Here is a 26,726-nt window from a genome sequence, read left to right as displayed (position 1 = left end):
ATCAGTGTGGCCTTGCATAGATGTGAGACATGGAATCAAAGGAGATTTTGGAGCTTTATGATTCAATGGCTGCCCCGCTGGGTTTTGGACTTGCAAGGAGCCTGTAGCCCCTTTGTTTTGGCTAATTTCTCCCTTTCGGAATGAGAGAATTTACCCAAGGCTTGTACCCCCATTGTATCTTGGAAGTAACTGACTTGTTGTTTTGATTTTACAGGCTCATATGTGGAAGGAACTTGCTTTGTCTCAGATGAGACTTTGGACTTGGCCTTTTGAGTTAATGCTGGAGTGAGTTAAGACTTTGGGGGACTGTTGGGAAGGCATGATTGATTTTGCAATGTGAGAAGGACATGAGATTTGGGAAGGGCCAGGGGAGGAATGATGTGATTTGGCTCTGTGTCCCCACCCACATCTCATCTCAAATTGTAATCCCCATGTGTCAGGGGAGGGACCTGGTGGGAAGTGACTGGATCATAGGGGCAGTTTCCCCCATTCTGTTCTTGTGATAGTAAGTAAGTTCTCACAAGATCTGATGGTTTAAAAGTATGGCACTTCCCTTCTTGTTCTCTCTCCTGCTGCCATGTAAAACATGCCTTGCTTCCCCTTCATCTTCCACCATGATTTTAAGTTTCCTGAGGCCTCTCCAGCCATGCAGAACTGTGAGGCAATTAAACCTCTTTTCTTCATAAATTACCAGTCTCAGGTAGTTCTTTATAGCAGTGTGAAAATAGACTAATACACTGGTTAAGAGTGTGAATCCTGACTAAAAACTTTCTGCATACCAAAGAAAACAACAAAATGAAACAAAAACTGTGAATTAGGGAAAAAATTGCAAACTATACATCTGATAAGGGGTTAATATCAAAAATTTTATAAAGAACTCATATAACTCAATAGTATAAAAATAAATAACTTGATTACAAAATAGGCAAAGAAACTGAATAGACATTTCTCCAAGGATGACATACAAATGGCCAACAGATATATAGAAAGGTGTTTGACATCATTAGTTGTTAGAAAAATGAAAATCAAACCACAATGAGATATCACCTCACACCTGTGAAAATGGCCATTATCAAAAAGTCAAGGGATAACAAATGTTGGCGAGGGTGTGGAAAAAAGGGAACTCTTCTACACTGTTGGTGAGAATGTAGATTGGTAGTCATTGTTGAAAAAGGTATGGAAGTTCCTAAAGAAATTAAAAATAGAACTAGCATATGACCCAGCAATCCCTCTTCAAGGCATATATCCAAAGAAAATGAAATAACTGTCTTGCAAAGATATCTGTACTCTCATATTCATTACAGCATTATTCACAATAGCCAAGATATGGAAACAACCCAAGTGCTCACCAATGGATGAGTAAATAAAGAAACTGTAATATACATATACAGTGGAATATTATTCACCCTTTAAAAAGGAGGAGATCTTGCCATTTGTCACAGCATGGATGAACCTGGAAGACATTATGCTAAGTGAAATATGACAGACACAGAAAGTATTGCATTATTTCATTTATATATGGAACAAAAAAAAGAGTCAAATATACAGACATAGAGAATGAAACAGTGGTTACCAGGGAGGGTAGGGGATGAGAGGAATGAAATGGGGAAATGTAGGTTAGAGGTTACAGGGTAACAGATATGTAGGAAGAACAAGTCTAGAGATCTAATGTACAACAAGGAATCTATAGTCAATAAAATTGTACTGTATTTGAGATTTCTGCTAAATGATTAGATTTTAGCTGCTGATGCCACAAAAACAAAAACAAAGAAGAAGGGTAACTATGTGAGATGATGTATATGTTAATTTGTTTCACTATCGTAACTATCTGACTACTTTACTACCTATTATGTATCTCATAACATCATGTTGTATACCTTAAACATATACAATTAAAAAAATTTTTTAAGAGTATGAGCTCTGCAATGAAAGTCTGAATTTGATGGAGATCTGCTACTTAACTGTGCAATCATGGACATGTTAATACTTTCCTCTGAGCCTCAGTCCCCTCATCTATAAAATGAGAATAATAGTGCCTCATATCTCATGGGAATAGTAATAGTGTCTTATCAGGCTTAAATTGGATTAAAAACTCAGAGAGTTTGTCCAGTGTCCAAAAGAGTTAGTAGATACCATTCTTCTAAAAAAATCAATTACAATAATAATAATGCAGAGAAAGTTGGGCATATTTTCTATTTTATTTTCAGGACCTATGGATTTATAATATCATTTTTGTTTTTGCACTAAAGTCATTTCAACATATTTCCATCACAACAAAGCAAACAGACATGCCTCAAATGAAATATAATGGAAGTTTACTGACGTCTTAGCCTCATTCTCATTCAGAAGGGAGGAAAACTTCACATACATACTGCTGATAATGGAGCAGCCTTACTGAAGAAAATGGAGTCCTTTTCAAAGTGACCTGTCACTGCAGCAGACCTGAACAAAAGACTGTCACCTTGCAAGGTGGTGCTTTAAAAAGATTCCATGTTAAGTGCTTATAATGTCCTTACTTATACTAAAAGCAAAGAATTTGGATGGGTCAAGATCACCCACAAAGGAGTTATTAGCATGGAAGCCACTGCCTATGGCTCTTGGTGTACCCTCCTCGGTGAGGGGTACATTCAAAATCTCATTGTGCCAAGCTTTTTGCAGCCAAACCAACAATGTGGTAATAGATATGTGTTCACTTAGAAAGCACTCCAATATTTTCAAATGAGAACAGAAGGTCTCAGAATAGTACACAGAGTATGTAGTTGAATTTCTAGAAAACAGCAACAACAAAAGCAATGCGCTATTTTTTAAAAGCAGAGGATGCTCTATCCATCTCCTCCCTCATTTCTCTGATTTTATTTGTTTGTTTATTTATTTATTTTTAGAGACAAGGTCTCACTCTGCCTCTGAGGCTGGAGTGCAGTGGCATGATCATGCCTCACTGCAGCCTCGAACTCCTGGGCTCAAGCAATTCTCTCATGTCAGCCTTTGGAGGTAGGAAGTTGTTGCCTTAGGAGGGCATGATACAGTTCCTCCACCCCAAAACTACATCCAAACACAGTATGAGTGCATTCCAGGAGCTTCACACAAAGATGTCAGAGGCATCTGGCATCTCATTCCCCAGCTACCTGGCTATTTCTACAATGGACTGGCTGATCATAGAGGGCTTATTTCAGTTGAGAAGACAAAGAACTGGAAAGAAAGCACCCCAAACTCCCTCCTTCCCCAGGTCTTGTTCAAACTGGGGAAACAGAAGAAGTAGGTGAGCTGCACAATATATGAGATTGAAGTCTTCTGATGTCATCAAATATCAGGAAAGATGTCAATCAAATATGACTAGAGGAAGTGACTGGGGGGAAATAAAATAACACTGCTTTTTTTTTATGTTTGTCTCTCCTATGATGAATTCCTACTGCTCAATACACTTACATGTGTTTTCCACATCTAAAACACAGAATGTTTATGCCGTCTCTGGATAAAAGAGGCAGCATGAGAGATACAATATGGGCAATGAAGTCAACATTTGATGTCTAAGGCTTAGCATGGCCTAGCATGAGTACCATCTTGAACTATGTGAGTTTTTATCATAATAATACATTATCTTTATAATAAAAAGCGAAATTCACCCTTGTTTAAGCTTCCAGTTTAGGGTCCTGTTTTCCCTCTTCATCCAGCTGAGTAAATTTAATACATAGGCAAGGAAGGGCTCGTCTCACCCATTCCAGGCAAAGATTCAGCTTCTGGGCCGTGTTGTAAAAATATACATCTGCCAGTTTTGGTACAGCACTACATAATGGGGGAGAGGATGGAATTAACAAACACAGAGAACCTTCTATGAGCCAGGCTAGTGCTAGACAGCTTCTTTACCTTTTCTCATTTTATCCTCATAAGAAGCTCAGGAGCAAGGTGAAAACAACCCACTTAACAGATGAGAAACCTAAAGCTTACATACCCAAGATGACTCCACTAGTGGGTAGCAGAAGCAGGGAATAACTTTCTGATTCAAAAGCCAGTGCTCTTTTCATTTCTTTATTGGGGGTGGTGGGGAAGATTTTAAAACTATTGAAAGCCCAGCAAGGTGGCATGCATCTGTAATCCCAGGTACTTGGAAGGCTGAGGCAGGAGGACTGCTTGGGCCCTGGAGTTGGAGACCAGACTGGGCAACAAAGAGAAACCCCCATCTCAATAATAATAATAACAATAATAATAATAATAATAATGCAGTCTTGTAGACTGGAAGCAAATATCCTCAGGTGTTGGCAATGATTAATTATAGGCGGTTGGAATGTAAGTGATTGTTATTTTATTCTTCATATTTTTTTTGCCTTATTTTTCAGAGGTGGAGTCTTGTTAGTCTTAAACTCCTGGGCTCAAGGGATCCTCCTGCCTCAGCCTCCCAAGTAGCTAGGACTATAGGTGTACACCACCATGCCCAGCTTAAAGACTATTTTTTTTGTTTTTTTAAAACTAATATATGCTATTATAAAGAATTTAAACAGAAAAGTACAAACATATAAGCTTAAAGAATTATCCTGAATCCCACTACACAGAAAAACACTATTAATATCATTCCAGTCAACTCTTTGTTTATATTTATATACATAGAATGACAGAGAGATAAAAAGATAAAACATGGTTTTTAAAATACTCTCATAAAAATGAGCATATGGTGAAGATACTATATAAATACTTTTTTTTTTTTTGAGATGGAGTCTTGCTCTGTCTCCTAGGCTGGAGTGCAGTGGTGCGATCTTGGCTCACTGCAAGCTCTGCCTCCCAGGTTCACGCAATTCTCCTGCCTCAGCCTCCTGAGTAACTGGGACTACAGGCACCCGCCACCACGCCCGGCTAATTTTTTGTATTTTTAGTAGAGATGGGGTTTCACCGTGTTAGCCAGGATGGTCTCGAACTCCTGACCTCATGATCCGCCCACCTCCGCCTCCCAAAGTGCTGGGATATAAATAAAAATTGTATTTAATCTTATTTGTATGTAACAGAAGAAAAAGAAACCAAGTGAAATTGAGGGACATTTGAACTTTGATTCACTGTTTCTTTATCACTAAAAAGATTTCCTGAAAACTTCTCTAAAATGAAAATTGTTATGAAAAGCATTCAAAGATAGACGTGGTTTTTTTTTAATTCCATGTTTTATTTCCAATTAATATTCATTGACTTTGTTGTGAAAGTGATGTCACTGAGTTAGCTATTCTCTTCCATTTTCTTCCCAAGTCTCAACTTTATTAGATTTTTAAAAATATTGTCTAGGTTCCCAACAATAACATTCTTTATGGTAGCCGTAAATATCATGATGTCAGGGGCATCTGGCATTTCATTCCTCAACTACATGACTATTTGTACAGTGGACTGGCCAATCATTAGGCTTATTTCAGTAGAGAAGACAAAGAATAGGAAAGAAAACATCCCAAACTCACTCCTTCCCCAGATCTTGTTTGAACTGGGGAAAGGGAAGAAGTGGGTGAGCAGCACATGGATACAAGATTAAAGTCTTCTGATGTCACCAAATCTCAGGAAAGATGTCAACCAAATATGACTGAAGGAAGTGATTGGGGGAAAAAAATCACACTGCTTTTTTATGTTTGTCCCTTCTACAAGAAATTCCTACTGTTTTTAATATCAATTTTTATAAGTCGATTCATTTGGACCCAATATTGGCCACTATTTCCTTTTATCACAGATTTTTAATCCAGTATTCTTTTATTGTGATTCACCTCAGTTGGCTGGATTTTGGTTTTGAAGTAGTTTTCTTTAAGAAGGTTTCATGGGTACACCCATATTCTTTCGACTACACAGTTTTGACTAATTTTTGACTAACATTGTGGTTTTCACACCTTTTATATTTTTAGAGGAATCATTTTTTTTCAATCAGAATCACAGACCACACACCCCATCTGCAAAGCAGACCTGCTCTCAGACCCCCTCCAGCTCCATTACCTTCTGCCACTCAAGGCACCCCAAGAAGACTTTGGATCCCCTATTTGAAAACTCTGCATGGCCATGAGCCTATGCATGACAAGTCCTAATAATTTGCGTACCAGGAGATATATTTCCTCAGAGAGCTAGAATCATTCTAGCAGACTTCTGAACACTGTCTTTTCAAAGAATTAATAAATTATTAGCCATTTACCAATGAATATATCCAGCTTTTTCCAGCAAGTTATTGTGACTAATTTACAAAGATACATTAAAATAAGACTAATTGAATTAGAAATGGAAAACCAGAACCAAAGAAAGGATAAAGGTGTCCCAGAGATGAATAGAGGTGACTTGAGTCCACCAGAGTAGCCTTCATAAGGGTCAGGGCACCAGGCCAGGGAAAGGTACTGGCAAGGCTCTGACTATGGCAGCCTGTGTGGGAGGTCTATTCCCTCAAGTTTTCTATTCAGGGAAACTGCATACAACGAAGAGAAAAATACTCATCTGGGTTTCACAATGCAGGACACAGAAAATAACGACCAAGACCTTGTCATTGTTTTGGCAGGCATGGGTGGAGGAAAGAGTGTGGGCTTGGCCATCAGAAAAGAGCCACTGGGGCCAGGCGTGGTGGCTCACCCCTGTCATCCCAGCACTTTGGGAGGCCAAGGTGCACGCATCACCTAGGGCCAGGTGTTTGAGACCAGCCTGGCCAACATGGTGAAACCCTGTCTCTATTGAAAATACAGGCGTGGTGGTGCATGCTGGTAATCCCAGCTACTAAGGAGGCTGAGACAGAAGAATCAGTTGAATCTGGGAGGCGGAGGCTGCAGTGAGCCGAGATCGCATCACTGCACTCCAGCTTGGGAGACAAAAGCAAGAGTCCGTCTCAAAAAAAAAAAAAAAAAAAATCCACTGGCTCACTGTGCAACCTTAGATGAGTCATTTCCCTGCCTCCGTTTCCTCATCTGCAAATGTGAGGTCTCGTGCCTGTTTCTCAGGATTAGCATCCAGTAGCATGAAAGAGGCACTGAGGAGAGTTGCTGCTGTTTTTATTTTCATTCTTTGCCTTTGGTAGTCACCTACAGTTTGCTTATCTGCCACTGGGCAGAACTAGATTTGTAAAAGATAGGGTTATGCCGTGGGCAGGGGGCAGGGTGCTTGGAATCACAGATCCAATTCTCTAGGACTGCGTCCCCACCCCTCTCCTCCAGCCTTGTCCGCTCCTTGTGTAAAAGGTTTCAACAGGGCCGGAGTGTGAACTTTGCAGGCCCTGGACACTGAAAAGTATACAGTATCCCCTCATCTACAACCCCAAGTAAAAATAATACTAAAGCATAAAATAAATATAAGGAAGATGAACAAAGTTCTCATTTCCCCTATGACCCCTTTTAAAGTTGTCTTGAAATATCAAATTTCAAATTATTTGCCCACAAAATGGTTTTCTGTATGTTTTTTGGTTGTATCTACGTGCACAGGTATGCATACGTGTATATATGTACATACGTATGTTTGTGTGTGTCTTTGTGTGTGTGTTTGTGTGTGTGTGTGTATGTGTTTACACACGCATCCTTGTACAAATCTGCAGACCCAGCTGGGGGCTCTGTTGCCTAGGAGGTTGCATGTAGCTAAGCCAGCACTGGAAATGACACTCCCTGTCCTGTGGGTTGTGGTGAGGAGTGACTAGGATCATGTGTTATAAAGAACTTAGCACAGTGTCTATTTTGTGGAAAGGACCAAAGACGGCTACTCCTGCAGGTGACCGCCTTTCCCCATGAAAGGCCTCCTTCACGGTGGCACACCTGCCTCCTCGCTTACCCTTACTCCCTCCCCAGGGCCTCATCTGATGGATTCACTGGGGGCAGACAAGGCCTATGTGCTCAATCCACTCTCTCTCCTTCCTCTACCACTCTGCCGAGACACAGGAAGCCCAGGCTCTGTGCCCTCCATGCAGTAGAAGATACCAGCAGGCCCAGGTAGGAGGGAACTGTGGTGGGCCGATTGGGCCGGTGAGGGGTGGGAGCCTGCCTGATTGCGGGTAACAGATCAGCAGCTCATTTGGTTCTCATGCCCAAAGCCATGCTCCCAATATCAAGTTTATCAATGACATGTTGATTTCCAACTGCCTGACTTATGAGTCCAAGGCCATTCGTCTTTGTGCAAATTTTAAAAAGCACTCCCTACCAGCACACCACCATGGGTGGACACAGCCCAGTAGACACCTGGCTTCACAAGGCAATGGCACCTTTGTAGGAGAAAGAAAGAGATGCCACCACATTGCCCAAGACAGGGCTCCCAGCTTGGGGAGGGGAGTGAGCTCCTGCTCCCTGGGTTGGGTGCCTTCATGCAGTAAACAAACCACACAACTGTGCACATCAGCTCTCCTGGAATTAGAGGTGTGATTTATGGGACCCTTCCAAACCCTAATGATGCTTATTTCCCTTTATCTTGATATTAATACTAATAAAGAACTGTATCTAGCAAGAGTCACAGGATGAATAGCCCCATGGCTGAGGCAAATGGAGAGCATAACAAACATCGAACCACCCAGTTAGGCTTTTGCTATGAAACGTACATTCCTAAAATGAGAACGCATTTCTGTTTAGTAAATTCTAATTACTAGCGTTACCAAAACATTTTTAAATAGACCACACAGTTGCATGTTCAGAGAGAGGGCTGAGGGGCCTAGGTGTACTATAGGCTTCCATCAGCCAAGAGTCCAGCACCTGGGGCGTGGGCCAGCAACTCACCTCCACACGTCTCCTGTATTCGCACCACATCGCCGATCTGCAGGGAGAGCTGGGGGGCTCCACTGCCTTGGAAGTTGTATATGGCTGTGAAACAGAAAGAAAGACAGCTAGGTGAGACCTCTGGATCTCGTTAGTCTCTGCTCCTTCCTGCTATCCCTGCCTCAAGTCCATCCCATGCCCACACAGCCCACCTGGGCTAAACAAAACCAACACAGAAACCTATTGCCTGCCACAAGGGTCATTTCAGACTCAGCCTGGCTCTGAAGACCTTCTATTAACCAAAGCTGACCTCTCCTCATTACAGGCCCTGCATTCAGCCTGAGTGACAAGGAGGCTGTCACTCATTTACTATGGACTGACTTCTTACTGTATACCAGGCAGTTAAAATGGTACATCGTTTGCTATGCATGTTTTGCTACAATTAAAAAGAAACAACTGCGTACTAAGCACCTGAAGTGTGGTAAGGTGCTATGCTAGGTGGGAGAGATGCACTGGTGAGCAGGATGGCAGGAGAGCCAGGCAGCTGTGGCCTCTGAGAGCCTGAGCCCCTCCTTCAGCCAGGCCTGGGGTTGAGTCCCAGCTCAGGCACCCCAGGAATCTATGGCAAATTATTATGAGAAAGAAAGAGAGTCCCAGCGTGTGAAGAGCCTGCCATGTTGTAATGCTCCATAACCAGTAACCAAATGGTACAATTAGACAGCCAGGGCCTTGTATTCTAATGGGAGAAGCTGACAGGTCCACCTGCAATGACCTGATGGATGGTCTGGGCTCAGGAGGTACAGGTGCTTTGAGAGCACAGGAGATAGCATGCTGGAACCATGCATGGGGGCCACAGGAGGCTTCCTGCAGGCAGGGTCAGCTGAGCTGGGCCCATGCTCCTCCCCCACCAGCACAGCACCATTGGGACAATGGAGAGGGCTACGCAAGGGAAGGAACCTGTGTAGGAGATTTACCAGGAGGAAGGCCCCGGTGTGAGCTCCAGTCCCTCATGACGCCCTTGGCCCTGCTGCTGCCCACACAACAGGCAGCAGCTACATCTCCAGACTCCTCCAAACCCGCTCTAGCTGGTGACAGCTACAAAACAGACTCACTTTCCCTCTGAATCCGTTTCCCCACTTTTAAAGTAGGCATTATTATGACACTCTTACCCATCCCACAAGGTTGGGTGGGGAGCTAAGATAAGAAGATACCACTGTAAAAAGGCTATTATTCCTAAAGAGGAACTAAACGTAGGCATGCCCCACTTTTCTGGAAGTGGCTTATCAGTGTGGATCCTAATAAGAACGAGTGCGTAGCAATCACTTATATCCCAGACATGATTCTAAGTTCTCCACGTGCATTTACTCCTTTAATTCTCACAATACTCCTTGCAAGTGAGAAGGCTTATTATTTCCAAATTTCAGATACAGAAACTCAGGCAGAGAGACGTTACTTGCCTTGCCCAACGTCACACAATGCTGGAGCTGGGAGTACAGGCCCATGCTCTTTCCTACTCCTCTACTCTACAGGTACACCTCTTCATAATTACCTCTTTTTAACTTTGAGGACACGGACCGTAGGCTGATCCACTAAGCGACCAGGGTCTAAATGGCCAATGCTATTCTGTGTCTAACCCCTATGCAGAAGCTGGGTGAAATGCCACGGGGTTCTGTGCAGATTCTTTTGCATAACAGACACCACCTCCAGTCTCTAACTCTTCGTTCATCTCTGCCTCTTCCCACCTATCTCCTTCCCTTCCTTCCCTCTCTCTTCCCTCCTTCCTCCTTCCCCTGGTCCAATCTCCCCAACACGTCTGCCTAAACCACACTAAAAGACCAGAGTGGTTCAGAAGGAACCCCAGCTCTGCCACTCACTACTGTGTGATCTTGGGCAAGTGACTTCACCTCTCTGCCTCACTTTCTTACAATGGGGATGTTAACAGTACCTATCTCGCAGGGGTTTTAGGATGCTTCAGTGGAAAGGAGCACAGCTGTCCCCTCTACTCCCAGGTGTGCCCCATATCCCTAAACTCCCTTTTGTGTGCATTCAGACAGATGAAGTCTCCATCCTGAGAGATGATAAAGCTTAGGAGTTAAGAGCTAGTTGTCTCTGGAGTCAGACAGATGTGGCTTTTGAGGCCAGTTCTGTCTTTTCCTGGCTCTGGCCTCAAGCCTGGGGCTGCAGTGTACAACTGCCCAGGCTGTGCCCTGCACAAGGCCACCCAGCCAAGAGAGCAGTGAAGGCTGGCACCCAACCTGTGATCTGCTTGCCAAGGTTTGCACCCTGCCCTGGCACTGTGCCCACCAGAGGAGGGATATCTTTTTGTAATCCACACAAAGGCACTGTAGGAGCCAGGGGCAGCCCACTTGAGCAAGTGGCTGCATCTCCCTAAGCCTCAGTTCCTCTGACTGTAGAATGCAAGAAATAATGGTCCCTACCTTACTGGGTTCCTGGGAGGCTCAGCTGAGATTAATGCCCATACACGACTTGACTTAATGTCCAGCCATAGTAAGTGCTCAGTAAATGGTAGTCACTTTTCTTTTTATTAGCATTTTATTATCTCCTGAACAAGGCTCACTCCTTCAGAGCTTTGTGTAGCCTTTAAATCTCCTTTCCTGCACTTTGCAACCAACGGCTCTGTCAACCAGCACTTAATCAAATTAATCCTTTGTCCAAAAGCAAACCTTGAGAGGGCCCTCAGGGGATGCCAAGGCTTCTCTCCTCCTGCAAAAACGCAGCCTGTTTCTTCATTCCCTCCGCACTTGGCCTGATTTCAACCCCCTTCCCCTCATAGGCTGCTGTTGCTTGGACATACTCCAGTTTGCTGGTGTCCTCACTGGGTAGACTCTGCTCCCTGCTCTTCCAGCCCAAGTGGTCTGCCTGAGGACTTGGCAGTAGAACTGGACAGGATGGTGGAAGAAACTGAAGCTTCCAACAGAAGAAAACCAGGCACAATGTGTGTTAGTCTCTGGAGCACGAGCAAATCAGGGGTGTCCATCAGCTATGTGGAGGTAGGGCAGGACTGTGTGTTACTCCCTGACCAGCTCCTCCCTGCTTTCCTCGGGAATCTTCCCTCATCCTCTGCCCAGCAATGTCAGGTGAGAAGGTGCCAGTAGATTGGCTTAAGATGTCCTGGACAGATCTTGAAACTGGGTATTCAAGGTGGAGATCCGTATTCATTCCAAGTACTCACTGATTACAAAAATGAAAGTAACTGACTTTGGCACTTAATTTATAAATCTATTTCTGCCTTGGCATAAGGGCCTCTTAAGGCTCCATTTGAAGAAAAGCAGACATGACTGACAAAGGAAGTGGCTTTGCCTATGAATACCCAATTCTGTTTAGTCTTCTAAATGACTAACAGGAAGCTCCGAGCCAGAATGCCCCTCTGCTAAGTTTGATGGCTTATCTCTGTCCTTCAGTTTGCTTCTGACCAGTCTAAGATGGGCCTAACCACTCTCAACTTTTGAACAAGGGATGAAAAAGGCAGAAAAACAAGAGGAAGAAATCATAGCCAGATCCACCCTGCCCAGTGCCTGTCCACAAAAGATAGACAAATCGGGGAAGCCTACCCACAGCCCCTCAGGCCCTCGGCCATTCCCGCAAATACCCATTCCGGCTTCCCCATCATGCAAGGTCACCAAGCCCTGGGGAATACTGACACATTCCCTAGGAAAGACTTGACCTCTCCTTGTACCAAAGCACCATACATAGGAACCAAAGCAGAAACTGGTATCCTGACAAGCCCACCCAGATCAAAGCATTTATGGCCAAGGATCAAAGGGATGTTCCCAAGTACTGGAACCATCTTGGGTCACTGACTCCAGCAAGGACTCATATTGGAAATCCCAGGTTAGTAAGCCACTGGACTGCTATTTTGAGGCAGATGGAACTTCTAGCAACCCTGGAAATCGAATCCACTGATTAGCTACCAATTCTACCTAAACATATTGAAGTACTCTATTCATCAGGAGTCCAAATAGAGGGAGCTAAGGTGAAAGTAAACACCATTGTTCTAGCACAGTGGCTCATAAAAACAACTAAAGAAAGGTCTCTGTGCTTTGTGCAATTTTAGGAGATAAGTTCAATGTTTCTCTTTGATTTATATATAAGGAAACTGAGGAAGGGGTGGGTAAACAACTTCTCCACCTAATAAGATATATAGATAGTTCTCCAAGTCTAAATTCTAACTACTGCACAACCTGCTTCCTAAGAAAATGGTAAATATTTAGAGCACATTTTATATGCCAAGTATATACTCCATGGTGTTTTCAACAGATATTCATGTGAACATCTAGTGTGTGCTAGATACTGTCCTAAGTACGATAGACACAGTATGTAGTACCTACTGTGTGCTAGGTATTGCTCTGAGTACTATAGTCACAGTGATAGATAAGACAGACAAAATCCCCAGCACTGCCAGGTGCGGTGGCTCACGCCTGTAATACCAACACTAGGGGAGGCAGGTGGATCACTTGAGGTCAGGAGTTTGAGACCAGCCTGGCCAACATGGTGAAACCCCGTCTGTACTAAAAATACAAAAATTAATCAAGTGTGGTGGGGTGCACTTGTAGTCCCAGCTACTCGGGGGACTGAGGCAGGAGAATCGCTTGAACCTGGGAGGCAGAGGTTGCAGTCAGCCAAGATTATACCACTGCCCTCCAGCCTGGGCGACAGAGCAAGACGCCAGCAAAAAAAAAAAGAAAGAAAAAAAAATCCCTAGCACTTTACTTGTATCAGCCCATTTAATCTTCATAGTAACCTCAAGTTATTACTCTTCCTGTAACATAAAAGAAACTCAAAGAGATGTTAAGGAACTTGCTCATAGCCACACAGAAAGTGGCAGAAAGCGGATTCAAACCCAGAGTGGAGTCCAGAGTCCCTGCTTCCTCACCAGGCCATTGCTGGCATCACACTCTATTAAACATACACTGGACTTGTTTATATCCTCGTTACATCCAGCCTCGGTAAGGATGGAAACTGAGCCTATCTTGTTGACCACTGAATTCCTAGCGCCTGGCCCACAGTAGAAGTGCAATCAATATTTATTGAACTTTTAAGAAATGCTCATTGGACTGAAGGGATGTGAATGAACACGAAGGGCAGCTATGTCCCTTCTTCTGGCTATATTCTTTCTTGCATTTATCAAGATTGCTTCAAGAGACGCTGACCCAGCTCGGCTGCCAATTTTGATTGCAGCCATCAAGTGCCCCGTGACCCTTCAAGATGGATTCATACCTCATCTGGGGCCCTGCCATCTGCTGACATGTTTGAAAACACAAGCTTCAGCCAACACCAAGTGTTAATAGAGTTTGGACAAGTGGCTGTATAAGAGGAACAAAAGCAATAATGGAGAAAGAATGTAATTGCCCGAAGCTCACTTTGAAGAGTCTCCACTCCAGGGGGAAATAGAACTAGCAGCAGGTCCACTTTGGATTCAAGTGAAATGTGCTCATTGAAATGTGCAAGCAGTGTGCCTGAAGTCTCTGGACAGGTTTTGACAGCCTCAGCACTGAGGCAGCATCCTGACATTGCATCCACGAGGGTGACTGCGATGACCCAGTAGAAGCCTTGGCAGCCACCCCAGAGCTCAAACCCGGGCGGGCGGTAGTCAGCAGCGAATGAGGCAGAAGAATTACAGCCAGAGGGAACCTAGAAGGAGGAGGTGTTCCTCCACCTGCCAGGAGAGAGCAGAGGAATCACAAGAACAGCTAATCTCTGCCAAACACTTCCCACGTACCAGACACTATTCCAAGGGCTTTACGCACAGCCACCCATTTCATCGTGAATCTGCAGTTCTTGGGGTGGGTGTGATTATTATCGTCTCTGTTTTACAGATGAGGAAACTGAGGTAGTGCAAGATCAAGTAAACATCCTGGGGTGAACACAGCAAAGAAGGGGCCAAGTGAGGATTTCACCCCAGACAGGCTGGCTCCAGAGCACACGCTCTCAGCCATGCACCACATTCACATCGCCTCTCACGAATGGAAATGCATTTGGCCCCAGCACTGTGCCAGGTGCTTTAGGCCTCTTGCTGGATCATGATAACAACCTTATGGGCTGCATATTGTAGTGCTCAATTTTTAGCGAGCCAATGACATGCCCAGCCAACAAGAGGAAAGTTAGGATTCCAATGAATTCTCTAAAACAGTGATTCTCAACTGGGAGCGAATTTGCCCCACTGGAAGAGACATTTGTTGATGTCTGGAGACATTTTTGTTGTCCCAACCTGGGGGAGGGGAGTTGGGGGTGTCAGTGCTACTAGCCTCTAGTGACTAGAGGCCAGAGACACTGGTAAACATCCTACAGTGCACAGGACAGCCCCATAACAAAGACTTTCCTGGCCCACAATGTCAATAGTGACAAGGTTGATAAACCCTGCTCTGAAACATCATGCTGGATTTCACTCTCCATTCTAGTACTCCTATAGGCACATTCACACACACATTCTCACACACTCTTGCACTCACACACGCACACACACACTATAGAGTTGGAAGAGAGTTTATGGTGAAATCAATCAAATCAGCCCTCCAGCCCCAAATGCAGAGAGTGTCTGGCACTCTGCAGGATTCTGCAGGTTAGAAAAGTGGGGTGAAAGGGGGTGGCTCCTGTTCTCCTGAGCTTCCGTGAAATCTAGTTGAAGAGACAAAATAAACACACAAGAAACAAAGAGCTGTCTTCAGAAGTGAAAGGCTAAACTGCAAGTCACAGCAGCTGTGGACTTTCAAAGGGGAAAAAGAGGCCCACTAAGGAAGTGAGACTGGAAGGAGAGGGAGGGGCAGAGACTGGCAAGGGGAAGAACTGGACTGAGAGCCTCCAAGGAGGTGGGGAGAGGGTGTGACAGCAGGGAAGAGAGGGGGGAAACCAGCTTGATGTGTGAGGGATGAATGGCAGGGCCATCTTAATGGAGTCCCAGGGAGAACTGGTGAGCTTTGTAGAGTGACCATCTGCAGGGGTCCACTGTTTGGAGACGAGTTCAGGAGCACTCTATTTATTGCTGTGCTGTGCTCTCACAGGACCTCGCCTCCTGACAGGGAAATGGATGGGGTGGGAAGATAAAGGCAAGATGGGGAAACTCAGTCCATCTGAATCCTATAAGGCCACCAGAAGATTTTAAAACCTCCAACCCCTACCCTTTACCCATCCTCCTCCCCCTCCACTTATCCACCCACCCACCCATCCATCCATCCACTCACCCATCTATCATCCATCTACCCACCCATCCATCTAATCAACAACTATCCATCCACCTATGAATCCACCTCTTCATCCATCCAATCAACAGCCGCTGAGCACCTGCTCTGTGCTGAAGAAGAACAACAGACATGGCCGTGCCATGGTAGAGCTTGCATTCTACAGAGGTGCCCAGATCATTCAACACAAGGCTGCAAGGAAGTATGAAGGGGATGATGGCAGCTCTAGTAACATGAAGCAAAGGGTGCACTGCCCCCAACCTGTCCAATCGGGACATTAGTACTAATAATGGTGCTCTCTGCTGCCTCATACAGAAAGAGAGGTTATGACTGGACTGTAAGCTTCCTGAACTGTTTTATTCATCTCTGGGCCCAAATACCCAGCTAAGGACCATCACTCAGCACAGGCTTACTGAACTTAATTGATCTGAACAGACTATAAGAATTGTTTTCTGACTCTTGACAAGCTCTTGGCTTCAAGAATTCAAACCTTGGGCAGAATGCTTTGGCTATGCCTATTGTATTTGTTTACTAAATAGTTACAGAGTAAAATAAGCACATTTTGCCAGGGACCTTAACTGGCTTCCATGAATGAGTTTTGGCGACACTGCAATGCAGAACTGCACATGTGCATATTTTAGTGGGAAGAAGTGTTTCTAGCTGCTACAGGATTCTCAATGGGACCTATGCTACAATAATGATTAGTTTCTCTGACCTACCACATTCCTGGTATTGCAGTGATGCTGAATGGACTCAAAGTTAACCCTCCATACAGCTCTGCCCTCCAACAACGTACCAGCTAGTGGGGAAGATGACATGCAGTTACCTAACTAAAAGACAAGGTGAAAAGGGGCAACTTCCATAAAATAGAGGGAATTTTCAGAGAGACCTCAAAGATCTACGCCTCAGTTTCCTCACCTGCAAAATGAAGACAGAAGTTATTTTTCTTAGGGTGTCTATGAGGGCTAAACATGATAACACAAGGGCTTTGTAAATGTACCATGCTATGGGACTTGTACCCAAACAGACATATAGACCAGTGGAACAGAACAGAGACCTCAGAAATAACACCACGCATCTACAACCATCTGATCTTCGACAAACCTGACAAAAAGAAGCAATGGAATAAGGATCTCCTATTTAATAAATGGTGCTGGGAAAAGTGGCCAGCCATATGTGGAAAACTGAAACTGGATCCCTTCCTTATATCTTACACAAAAATTAACTCAAGATGGATTATAAACTTAAATGTAAAATCCCAAACCATAAAAACCCTAGAAGAGGCCGGGCGCGGTGGCTCATGCCTGTAATCCCAGCACTTTGGGAGGCCGAGACGGGTGGATCATGAGGTCAGGAGATCGAGACCATCCTGGCTAACATGGTGAAACCCCGTCTCTACTAAAAATACAAAAAATTAGCCAGGTGTGGTGGCAGGCTCTTGTAGTCCCAGCTACTCAGGAGGCTGAGGCAGAAGAATGGCGTGAACCCAGGAGGCAGAGCTTGCAGTGAGCCGAGATTGCTCCGCTGCACTCCAGCCTGGGAGACAGAGCGAGATTCCATCTCAAAAAAATAAATAAATAAAAATTTAAATCCCTAGAAGAAAACCTAGGCAATACCAATCAGGACATATGCATGGGCAAAGACTTCATGACAAAAACACCAAAAGTGATTGCAGCAAAAACCAAAATTAACAAATGGGATCTAATTACACTAAAGAGCTTCTGTACGGCAAAAGAAACTATCATCAGAGTGAACAGGCAACCTATAGAATGGGAGAAAATTTTTGCAGTCTACTCATCTGACAAAGGGCTAATATCCAGAATCTATAAGAAACTTAAACAAATTTACAAGAAACAAACAACCCCATCAAAAAGTGGACAAAGGATATAAACAGACACTTCTCAAAAGAAGACATTTATGTGGCCAACAAACATGAAAAAACACTCAACACCACTGATCATCTGAGAAATGCACAATGAGATACCATCTCATGCCAGTCAGAATGGCAATTTTTACTAAAATGTCAAGAAACTATAGATGCTGGTGAGGACGTGGAGAAATAAGAATGCTTTTACACTGTTGGTGGAATGTAAATTAGTTCAACCATTGTGGAAAACAATTCCTCAAGGATCTAGAACCAGAAACACCATTTGACCCAGCAATCTCATTACTAGGTATATACCTGAAGGAATAGAAATCATTCTACTATAAAGACATATGCACACATATGTTTATTGCAGCAATATTTACAACAGCAAACACTTGGAACCAACTCAAATGCCCATCAATGATAGACTGGATAAAGAAAATGTCAACATATATACCATGGAATACTATGCAGCCATAAAAAGAAATGAAATCATGTCCTTTGCAGGGACAGGGATGAAGCTGGAAGCCATCATTCTCAGCAAACTAACACAGGAACAGAAAACCAAACACTGCGTGTTCTCACTCATAAGTGGGAGTTGAACAATGAGAACATATGGCCACGGGGAGAGAAATATCACACACTGGGGCCTGTCGGGGGGTGGGGGGGGTTGCAAGGAAGGGAGAGCATTAGGACAAATAGCTAATGCATATGGGGCTTAAAACCTAGATGATGGGATGATAGGTGCAGCAAACCACCATGGCACGTGTATACCTATGTAACAAACCTGCATGTTCTGCACTTGTATCCCGGAACTGTCAGTAAAATTAAAAAAAAAAAAAAAAAAAAAAAAGTACCGTGGTACAAAAGGTGAGGCAATGGCATGATTTATGCCAATGTCGACGACTACTTAGATCAAGGTTTTCACTAGGGAAGGCCTCGATGCAGCTCTCATTCTTCTAGCTATTCAGACCAGAAACCTTGGAGTCACCACTGGCTCCTCTCTCCTTCTCATACCCACATCCATTCCAAGAGGAAAACCCCATTTGCTCGACCTACAACACATACATCTCGAATCTAAGCATATCTCACTGTCTCCACTGCTCCCTCCTGCTGAGAGCCACCACCGTCTCTTGCCTGAGTTATCACTGTTGCTGCCTAACTGGTCCCCCTGCTTCCACATTTAATTCCCCTTGATTAATGCACCATAAAACTGCTATGTTCAATCCTCTTAAAACATAAGACAGGTCGTTCTACAATTCTACTCCAAATCCTGCAATGCCCCCCTCCCCCATTCAGAGTAAAAGTCAAGGACCTCACAATACCTACGAGGCACTGCTCCCTATGACCTCTCTCAGAGAATCCATTCCTTACTGCTTTGCACCTTGCTTACTCTACTGCAGCCACACTGGCCTCCCACACATCAGAGAGGCTTCCTCCTCTTTACATTGGCTATTCATTCTACTTAGAAGGGTCCTTCCCTGACTGCCACCGCCAGGGAAGCCAGCAGCAAAAACCCACTTTCCAGGCAAACCCTGAAGGTTCAGCTGACACTGGGATGGCCCTGCTGCTGCAGCCCACCATGTCAGTGAGGGTGTCTCTAGGCCTGGCATTGCACCATTTAATTCAACCAAACAAATGCCTATTATACCATTCAGACCCTGTGCTGTGACAGTGTGCACGTCATACTGTCCACCTATGTCTCCATCCATCATCTTAGCTTAGGCTGTGATCCAAGGGGCCATGTGCAGTCAGGGGAACTGAGTGCCCTAGAGCAGGGGTCCCCAACTCCTCAGGCCACCGACCAGTACTGGTCGGTGGCCTGTTAGGAACCAGGCTGCAGAGTAGGAGGTGAGCAGCAGGCAATCCAGCATTAGCCTGAGCTCCGCCTCCTGTCAGATCAGCAGGGGCATTAGATTCTCACAGGAGCAGGAACCCTATTGTGAACTGTGCATGCGAGGGATCCAGGTTGCTCGCTCCTTATGAGAATCTAACTAATGCCTCATGATCTGAAGTGGAACAGTTTCATCCCGAAACCATCCCTCCCGCCCCACCCCACCTCCCCATCAGTCTGTGGAAAAACTGTCTTCCACCAAACCAGCCCCTGGTGCTGAAAAGGTTGCAGACCACTGCCCTAGAGTGATGAACGGAGAGGGCTCTGGAAAGTGTCCACATTGGCGGTCATACTTTCTCCAGCCTCAGTTTCTGCCACCATGACTTTAAACCAAAGCAGAAGCTGACCTGGTGGGGGCAGGGAGACAAGGAATGACTTTCTCCAAGGAGAACTAACAACAGAGTAAGACTTAAGCAGCTCACAAACTCAGCCTGACTGTTTTTCAATTCACACCAATTAAGGGAATGGGGAAGAAAGGAGAAAGTGCCTATTAAAGGGAACATTTGTGGTGTCTCCACCCAGACTCCTCTGGAGTTGTGTGGTGATAAGCACTGTCATTCCCTATTTGCAGAACATATGCTGCAGAGCACAGACTGCTGCACCCATGTGTAATTGACTATTAAAAAAAAAAAACAAATCCAAAGGTCCAGAAATTAGCGGAGCAGTATGGTGACTACATTTCCTCTCTCAAAAGACAGCAGCAATAGGATGCTGGTCTCAGGAGGAAGCAGAGCTTAGAAAACACGATCTGTCTTCAAGGTTCATTCAAATGCAAACATTATGGTTAGGGGCAAGATGTCCACCGACTAATGAGGTGCCCATATAACTGTGGATTAGGACAATCTCCTTACATGAACTCAAACAGCCAGCCCAGCAGGCACTCCTAAACAGCCCCAAGTTGCTGAAGCATCTGAAAGTAGGAAGCCCCAGCACCTAAGAATTGGTGGCAGGAAGGAATTAGATGTCTAATCCATGTATTTTTGTTTCACCAGACTAATTTCTGGGGACCAGTCCAAAGGTACAGTCAGCCACTATAGCAAAGATGCATGTATTAATATCCCTCCAAGCATTGGCTTTGGAATTCTTTTCCCCATTGCGACTGAGAGGCCTTCTCACATCATCTAATTCAAGACCATTCCTAATATTCTCACTCATATTACAATAGCACATATCACAATTTGTAATTATATGGTTACTGATTTATTCATGAAGTTCTTTTTCATCTTCCCTATTAGACTACTGGCTCCAGAAGGATAGGGGCCATATTGGCCTAATTCTAGTAATTTCAGTGACTAGCATAATGCCTGGCACACACGCCCAACAAATATTTAAGAAGTTAATGAAGAATGAATGAGTGAACAAATGAACAAGTTAATGAGTGAGTCATGCTCTCTATCCTTTCAACTGTTGCATTTGGCAATAAAAGCAGTATAATTGGTCCCTCTGTAGTGAAGTTCTGCCCTGGGTGTGTTTGGGATGCAGGTTCCACTCATGCTTCCTACTCAAAGAATCAGTCCCCACCCATGGCTCCTGCTAGATAAGCAGCAAGCCATGTGACCCCACCTCATAGTCACAGAGAATTAGACCTGCCAGGGGCAGCACCCTCACCAGAGTGAGGCCCATTATTAGGCTGGCAATGAACTCTGACTTGGGTGGTCTTTCTTACAAAGGGAAACCAAGCTACCACTCTCTTCTGTTGGGTCTTTGAACAAATAAACACAGAGAAGATTCAGTGGATGCTTGAACTGCAAGGTTGTGCAGAGAGGGGTGGGTTGCATGCTGGGGCCACCACTGTGGTATTAGAGTATCAGTTATGAAGGAACAATGCAATCAGAGGGAGATGGTGGGGAGAGAAAGGAGACCACAGCTGGCATGCTCAGAGAAGCTGAGAAGCCATGAGAGGAGAAGCAGAGGTTTCCAGGGTTGCCTCAGTTCAAGCCCTTTCTGAGGCTTGGCTCCTCCTGTTTCCTGGATTTCCATGTGATTCCTCTGACCCTAAAATACACCACTTCCCCCTGCTCTCCCACAGATACACACCACACATTTTCATTGAACTGATTTGACTAGATTTTGTTCCCTTCAACAAAAAATCCATGTGCAAATGACACCGGCACACATTGCCCACGCCAAATCTGTCAGTGTGTGTGGATCAGCTCTGTCCAGGGTCCTGGGCTGCGACAGCATCACCCACATCCCTGGACCACAAGCTGGTTATGGATTCCTCCATATTCCCCAACCAAGATGTGAAAAAGATCCCTTCTCTGCTTCTGCAGAGCCTGTTATGGTTTGAATTGTGCCCACCCCCTCCAAAAAAAGAGACGTTGGAGTCTCTACTCCCAGTACCTCAGAATGTGATCTTATTTGGAGACAGTCTTTACAGAGGTAATCACATTTAACTGAAGTCACTAGGGTGGGCCCTAATCTAATATGACTGGATGTCCTTTTTAAAAGGAGAAATGTGGAGACAGACATGCACACAACGAGAATACCACGTGAAGATGGAGGCAGCAATCAAGGCAACGCTTTTGTAAGCCAAGGAATGCTGAGGATTGCCAGCAAACCACTGGCAGCTGGGGGAGACGCCCGGAACAGATCTTCCCTCAGCCCTCAGAAGAAACCAACAAATATTCCTCAACACCACACATGGCTGTAAAACCATAGCTAGAGAGAAGCTGCATACAGAACAGGTTTCTGATCAAAATATGCCACTTCCATAGCGCATATTGATTATTTTGAGCTGGATGCAAATAAGAATCAACAGGTACAGAAAGAAGCTTTCCTGGATATTTCTTTATCTGAAGAAACTCCTAAGAAATAAGGACTGTCATAAATCCCCTCTCCCAGGGAAGTTTCATGGCAATGAAGAAGACAGAAAGTTGGCTCCAAGATGAACCTGCACGAAGAACCCTTTATCTTCCATTAGATTCCCCATATATTTCCCTTCCCACAGTTTGCTGCCCTTGGAAGCCTAAAACCCTCTTTTGACTTGCTACTTCTCTAAACCTTTATTGTACCTTTGCTAAGATGCTGTATAAGCTCAAGTTCAAACCAACCCTTTGAGTACTCCATATGTAAGCAGGATGCACATGCTAATAAACTTGTTTGTTTTCTCTTGTTCATCAGTCTTTTGTTAGTCTAATTTACAGAAAACCCAAGATGCAGTAGCAGAAAGAAGCTTTTCCCTCCCCTACAAGAATAACTAGAGTCCCACACAAATCTGCCTGGCAGGCTCAGCTTCGGAGTAAACAAAACTCTTTTCTACCCTCACCCTTTATCTCAGGACTCCTGCCTTGAAGCCCTCTTTATAGTCCCAAAATACCATGCCAGAGACCACAGATTATTTGTCATGAACTTGTGTCCCCACCAAAATTCTTATGCTGAAGTCCCAGTCATCAGTGTCTCAGAAGGTACTTCTATTTGGAGATAAGTGTATATTCGGAGACAAAGGGGTTATTAAGTTAAAATGAGTCCTTTAGGGTGGGATGCTAATCCAATATGACTGGTGTTCTCATGACAGGAGGAAGAGACAGCAAGGGTGTGCCTGCACAGAAAGCAATGAAGAGGCAGCAAGACAGCCATCTGCAAACCATGGAGATAGGCCACGAGACAAGCCAACCCTGCTGGTGCTTTGATCTTGGACTTCCAGCCTCAAGAACTGTGAGAAAATACATTTCTGTTGTTTAAGCCACCCAGTCTGTGGTATTTTGCTACAGCAGCCCTAGCAAACTAATATATCATCCTCAATATTCTTCCTCCTCTCCTTACTTACGAAGAGAACTCCTAATTTTTAGCTGGGTACATGGCTGCCTACATTACAGACTACATTTCCTAGCTTCCCTTGCAGCTATAGTCAGTCATGTGATTATATTTTTGCCAATAGGATGTAATGTAAGAAGAAATGTCAAGTGTGCCTTCAGGTAAATGTCTTTAAAGGGAAAAGCCATGACCTTCTTTTTCCCTGCATCCTTTTTGCTGGCTGGAAGGTGGACCTGATCACCGAAGCTTAAGCAGCCTATGCGGCTCAGGATGCAGAAGTCACATGCCAAGGATACAGTGTGAGATACAGAATCAGCCACCTTACCACCTCTTCACAGACCATTTCTGAGCTTTCCGTGTGACACAGAAATAAACTTGCAGCTTGGTTAGGCCACAATTTTGGAGGTTTTCTGTGACCCTTTGTCACACTTAACCCTAACTGATACTGTTAGTTTCTCTTTCTACCTCCTCCTTTTCTGCCCTTTCCTCTCTCCTGCAAGGAGAAAGCTCTCTTCACCGACAAGAGCCTCAGGCAGAGTGGATTAACCTAGTAAAGGTTAACAGGCAATGTTGATTATAAGTGACCTCCTGCTAGATTAACCAGGCAGTCAGTAGACAGGTAAAACTGTTACCCATTTTCCTTCTATTCTAAGTCCAATTCCCCACTCCTATCCTAATTAACTATTTAACTTCTTCCAGATGACACTGCTCAAAACCTCCAGTGCTCACAGAAGGAAATCCAAACTTTGAAGCTTGGCACTCAAAGCCCTTCACAATCTACCCATAAGCTACCTCTGCAATTTTTTTTTTTTTAACACTAAAAGCAATACTAAAACCAAAACAGACTACTTATTGTTTGACCTACACACTTCAGGGATGCCAGCTCCCTGCCTTTACCCATGATGTTCCCCTTCTAGATGCTTTCCTGGTGCCATGCAAAAGGCCTAGGGTCTGAAGACAATTGAATTTAAGGCCCGCTCCATTGCTTCCAAGTGATGTAAACTTGGTTACTTCACGTGTAAGTTGGGAATAATACACTGCCTCACATGGGGGTTCTGAAGTCAGACAGAGATTGCATGACCTTTGGTCTTGCAAACCATGAAATACTACAGTCTCATAAGGCATGACTGTCCTGAATCTGGCATTAGGGTGCATCTTGGTGCTGGTGTCTCTTGGTTCTGAAGCTGCTAGGTAAGACCCTGGACCTCAATCACTAATTCTTATTGAGCCAGCACACTACTAAATGCTTTCCATGCATAACCCCATTCAATCCTCACAAGAGTCTCATGAGACCTGCATTATTAATACTTCCACTTTATAGACGAGGAAACAGACCCCGATTTGAACTCAGTTCTGACTTCCCAGTCAAAGCCTCTAGCCTTACACATAACTCCTCAAGGGCAGAAGCTGTATCCTTCCTTACTTTGTAACTGCCCCTTGAGGATATGAATTATTATTTGTTCTCTGGATGGGGACCATTTATATCAAAATGACCCCACAGTGCCCGGTACCCAGTAATTGAGTGGATAACTGCTGATCTCTCCAGGGCAGTGTTTCCCAAACAGTGGCCTGGGGACCCCCTGCATCAAATCCCTCTGGGTGCTTGGGTCTTCCAATGCCTCACCTGCGAAATATTTATCTCTGAGATGGTGTCTGGTATCCGCCTGTGTAGGAAGCTCCAGAGTGACTTTTTATTGATATTTAAGTTTAAAAACCACAGTGAGTCCATGGAGATTGCACCACAGATGCCACTTAGAGAGAGTAGCAGCACCTGAGGCCTCCCTTCCCCCAGCCACCACTTCCGCCCCTGAGCGCCCAGCAGAGGCTTCTGGGAGTTTAGATGGCTGAGGCTGACAAAGCTAGCTTCTTGGTTACCCTAAGACCACCTGGAAGGAGCCTTTTTCCCCAGAGGCTCTTGGTGGCTGAGTAGAGAACCCCACCGTCCAGCCCCATCCCCCAAGCTTGAGCTGCCCTCTGGATGCCCTGCCAAATCAGGAGTCATCTGACCCAGGAGGAACAGACAGGGGAAGCAGGCAGATGGGTGTCGCTTTGGAGGGGGTGGAAGTATGCATGGTGGGCAGGACAAGGCTGAGCCAGAGGAGAGTGGAGCTCCCTCTACAAGGCCAAGTCTCCCATGCGGCGAGTTGGGGCACTCCTGGGGACGCTGAGTCTGGCGCGAAGAGCTGAGTTGTCAAGCGCAGGTCTTGACCCTATCTCGGAAATATCTAAGGTTTCCTCAGCAGGCGAGAGAGCGAGGGCCTTGCTTAGCCTGCAGGGTGGGGTCCCGCCGTCCTCTCCGCGAGCCTCGGCTTTCCCGCCCCAAGGCCCCGCCGCAGGCGGCGCCCTCTGACCTGCAGGCAGTGCGCTCTGCCCACCCCGCGCCGCCGGCCCAGCAGCAAGCATCCTCCTGCTCGCAGCTCTCCCGCCACCTGTCCCGCTCCCTGCCGCGCCCTGGCGCCCGCACCTACCCACGCCGTGTCGCTCCTTGTCAGCTTTGCGCCAGGGGGCCATGGCTGGGCCGGGGCCTCGCGTCCTCCCGTGGGGAAGCCGTCAGGGGGTGGCTGGGCGCCGCAGGGCCCCACTTCCTTCCTCTTTTCAAACTCCTCTCAGGGCCCGCCCTCTCCTCCCTCCCCGGGGCTCCCCGCTCCCTCCTCCCTCCCGTTGGGCAGGGGCACACTAGAAGGCTGGTGCCCCGTAAGCTAAGACACGCCACCCCACCCCACTTCACGCAAAGCTTGGAGACCACTCCCACCTTGTTTCCTCCCCAGGCGAGGGGGCAGAGGCCAGTCCCCACCTGGGGCTCCCCAGACCATCACCGCAAGTGCAGAGAGTTTCCTGATTGCCGTGCCTAGGGACTGAACAAACCTCCTTAACTCCCCTCAGCATGAGCTTTGGTGTCAGATCTGGGTTCGAATCCAGACGAGGACAAATTACTTCATTTTTCAAAGCTTCAGTTTTCTCATCTGTGAAATGGGATACTAGTACCTACTTCGTATGATTATGGTGAGGGTTAGAGAGACAATGTACACAGCAGGTGACATGGAAGAGTAAATGTTTACCTAGAGGTGGATCATTTACAGGCTTTTTTTTTTTTTTTTTGGAGACGGAGTTTTGAGTTTCTCTCTTGCTGCCCAGGCTGGAGTGCAACGACGCGATGCCGGCTCACCGCGGCCTCCGCCTCCCGAGTTCAAGTGACTCTCCTGTCTCAGCCTTCCAAGTAGCTGGGATTACAGGCATGCACCAGCATGCCCGGCTAACTTTGCATTTTCAGTAGAAACGTGGTTTCTCCATTTTGGTCATGCTGGCCTCGAACTCCCCACCTCAGGTGATCCGCCAGCCTCAGCCTCCCAAAGTGC

General features: G+C 45.4%; 1 protein-coding gene across 2 annotated transcripts in view; it reads right to left on the bottom strand.

Annotated features, from left to right (window-relative positions):
- Positions 1-25,995, bottom strand: part of DOCK2 (dedicator of cytokinesis 2) — a 442,316-nt gene extending 416,321 nt beyond the window's left edge. For both annotated transcript variants that reach the window (XM_009241272.4, XM_024247240.3), the window contains exons 1-2: positions 25,839-25,995; positions 8,679-8,762 (exon numbers count right to left, since the gene is read on the bottom strand). In XM_009241272.4, the coding sequence (XP_009239547.4) occupies positions 8,679-8,762; positions 25,839-25,881 (127 nt within the window). In that variant the 5' untranslated portion in view covers positions 25,882-25,995. The remainder of the gene's footprint in view (positions 1-8,678; positions 8,763-25,838) is intronic.
- Positions 25,996-26,726: the final 731 nt, after the last annotated feature.

This window comes from Pongo abelii, chromosome 4, assembly GCF_028885655.2.
Source record: "Pongo abelii isolate AG06213 chromosome 4, NHGRI_mPonAbe1-v2.0_pri, whole genome shotgun sequence".
NCBI classification, from domain to species: Eukaryota; Metazoa; Chordata; class Mammalia; order Primates; family Hominidae; genus Pongo; species Pongo abelii.
The sequence above is the reverse complement of the archived record's forward strand: the minus strand, read 5'-3'. Positions and strand labels throughout refer to the sequence as shown.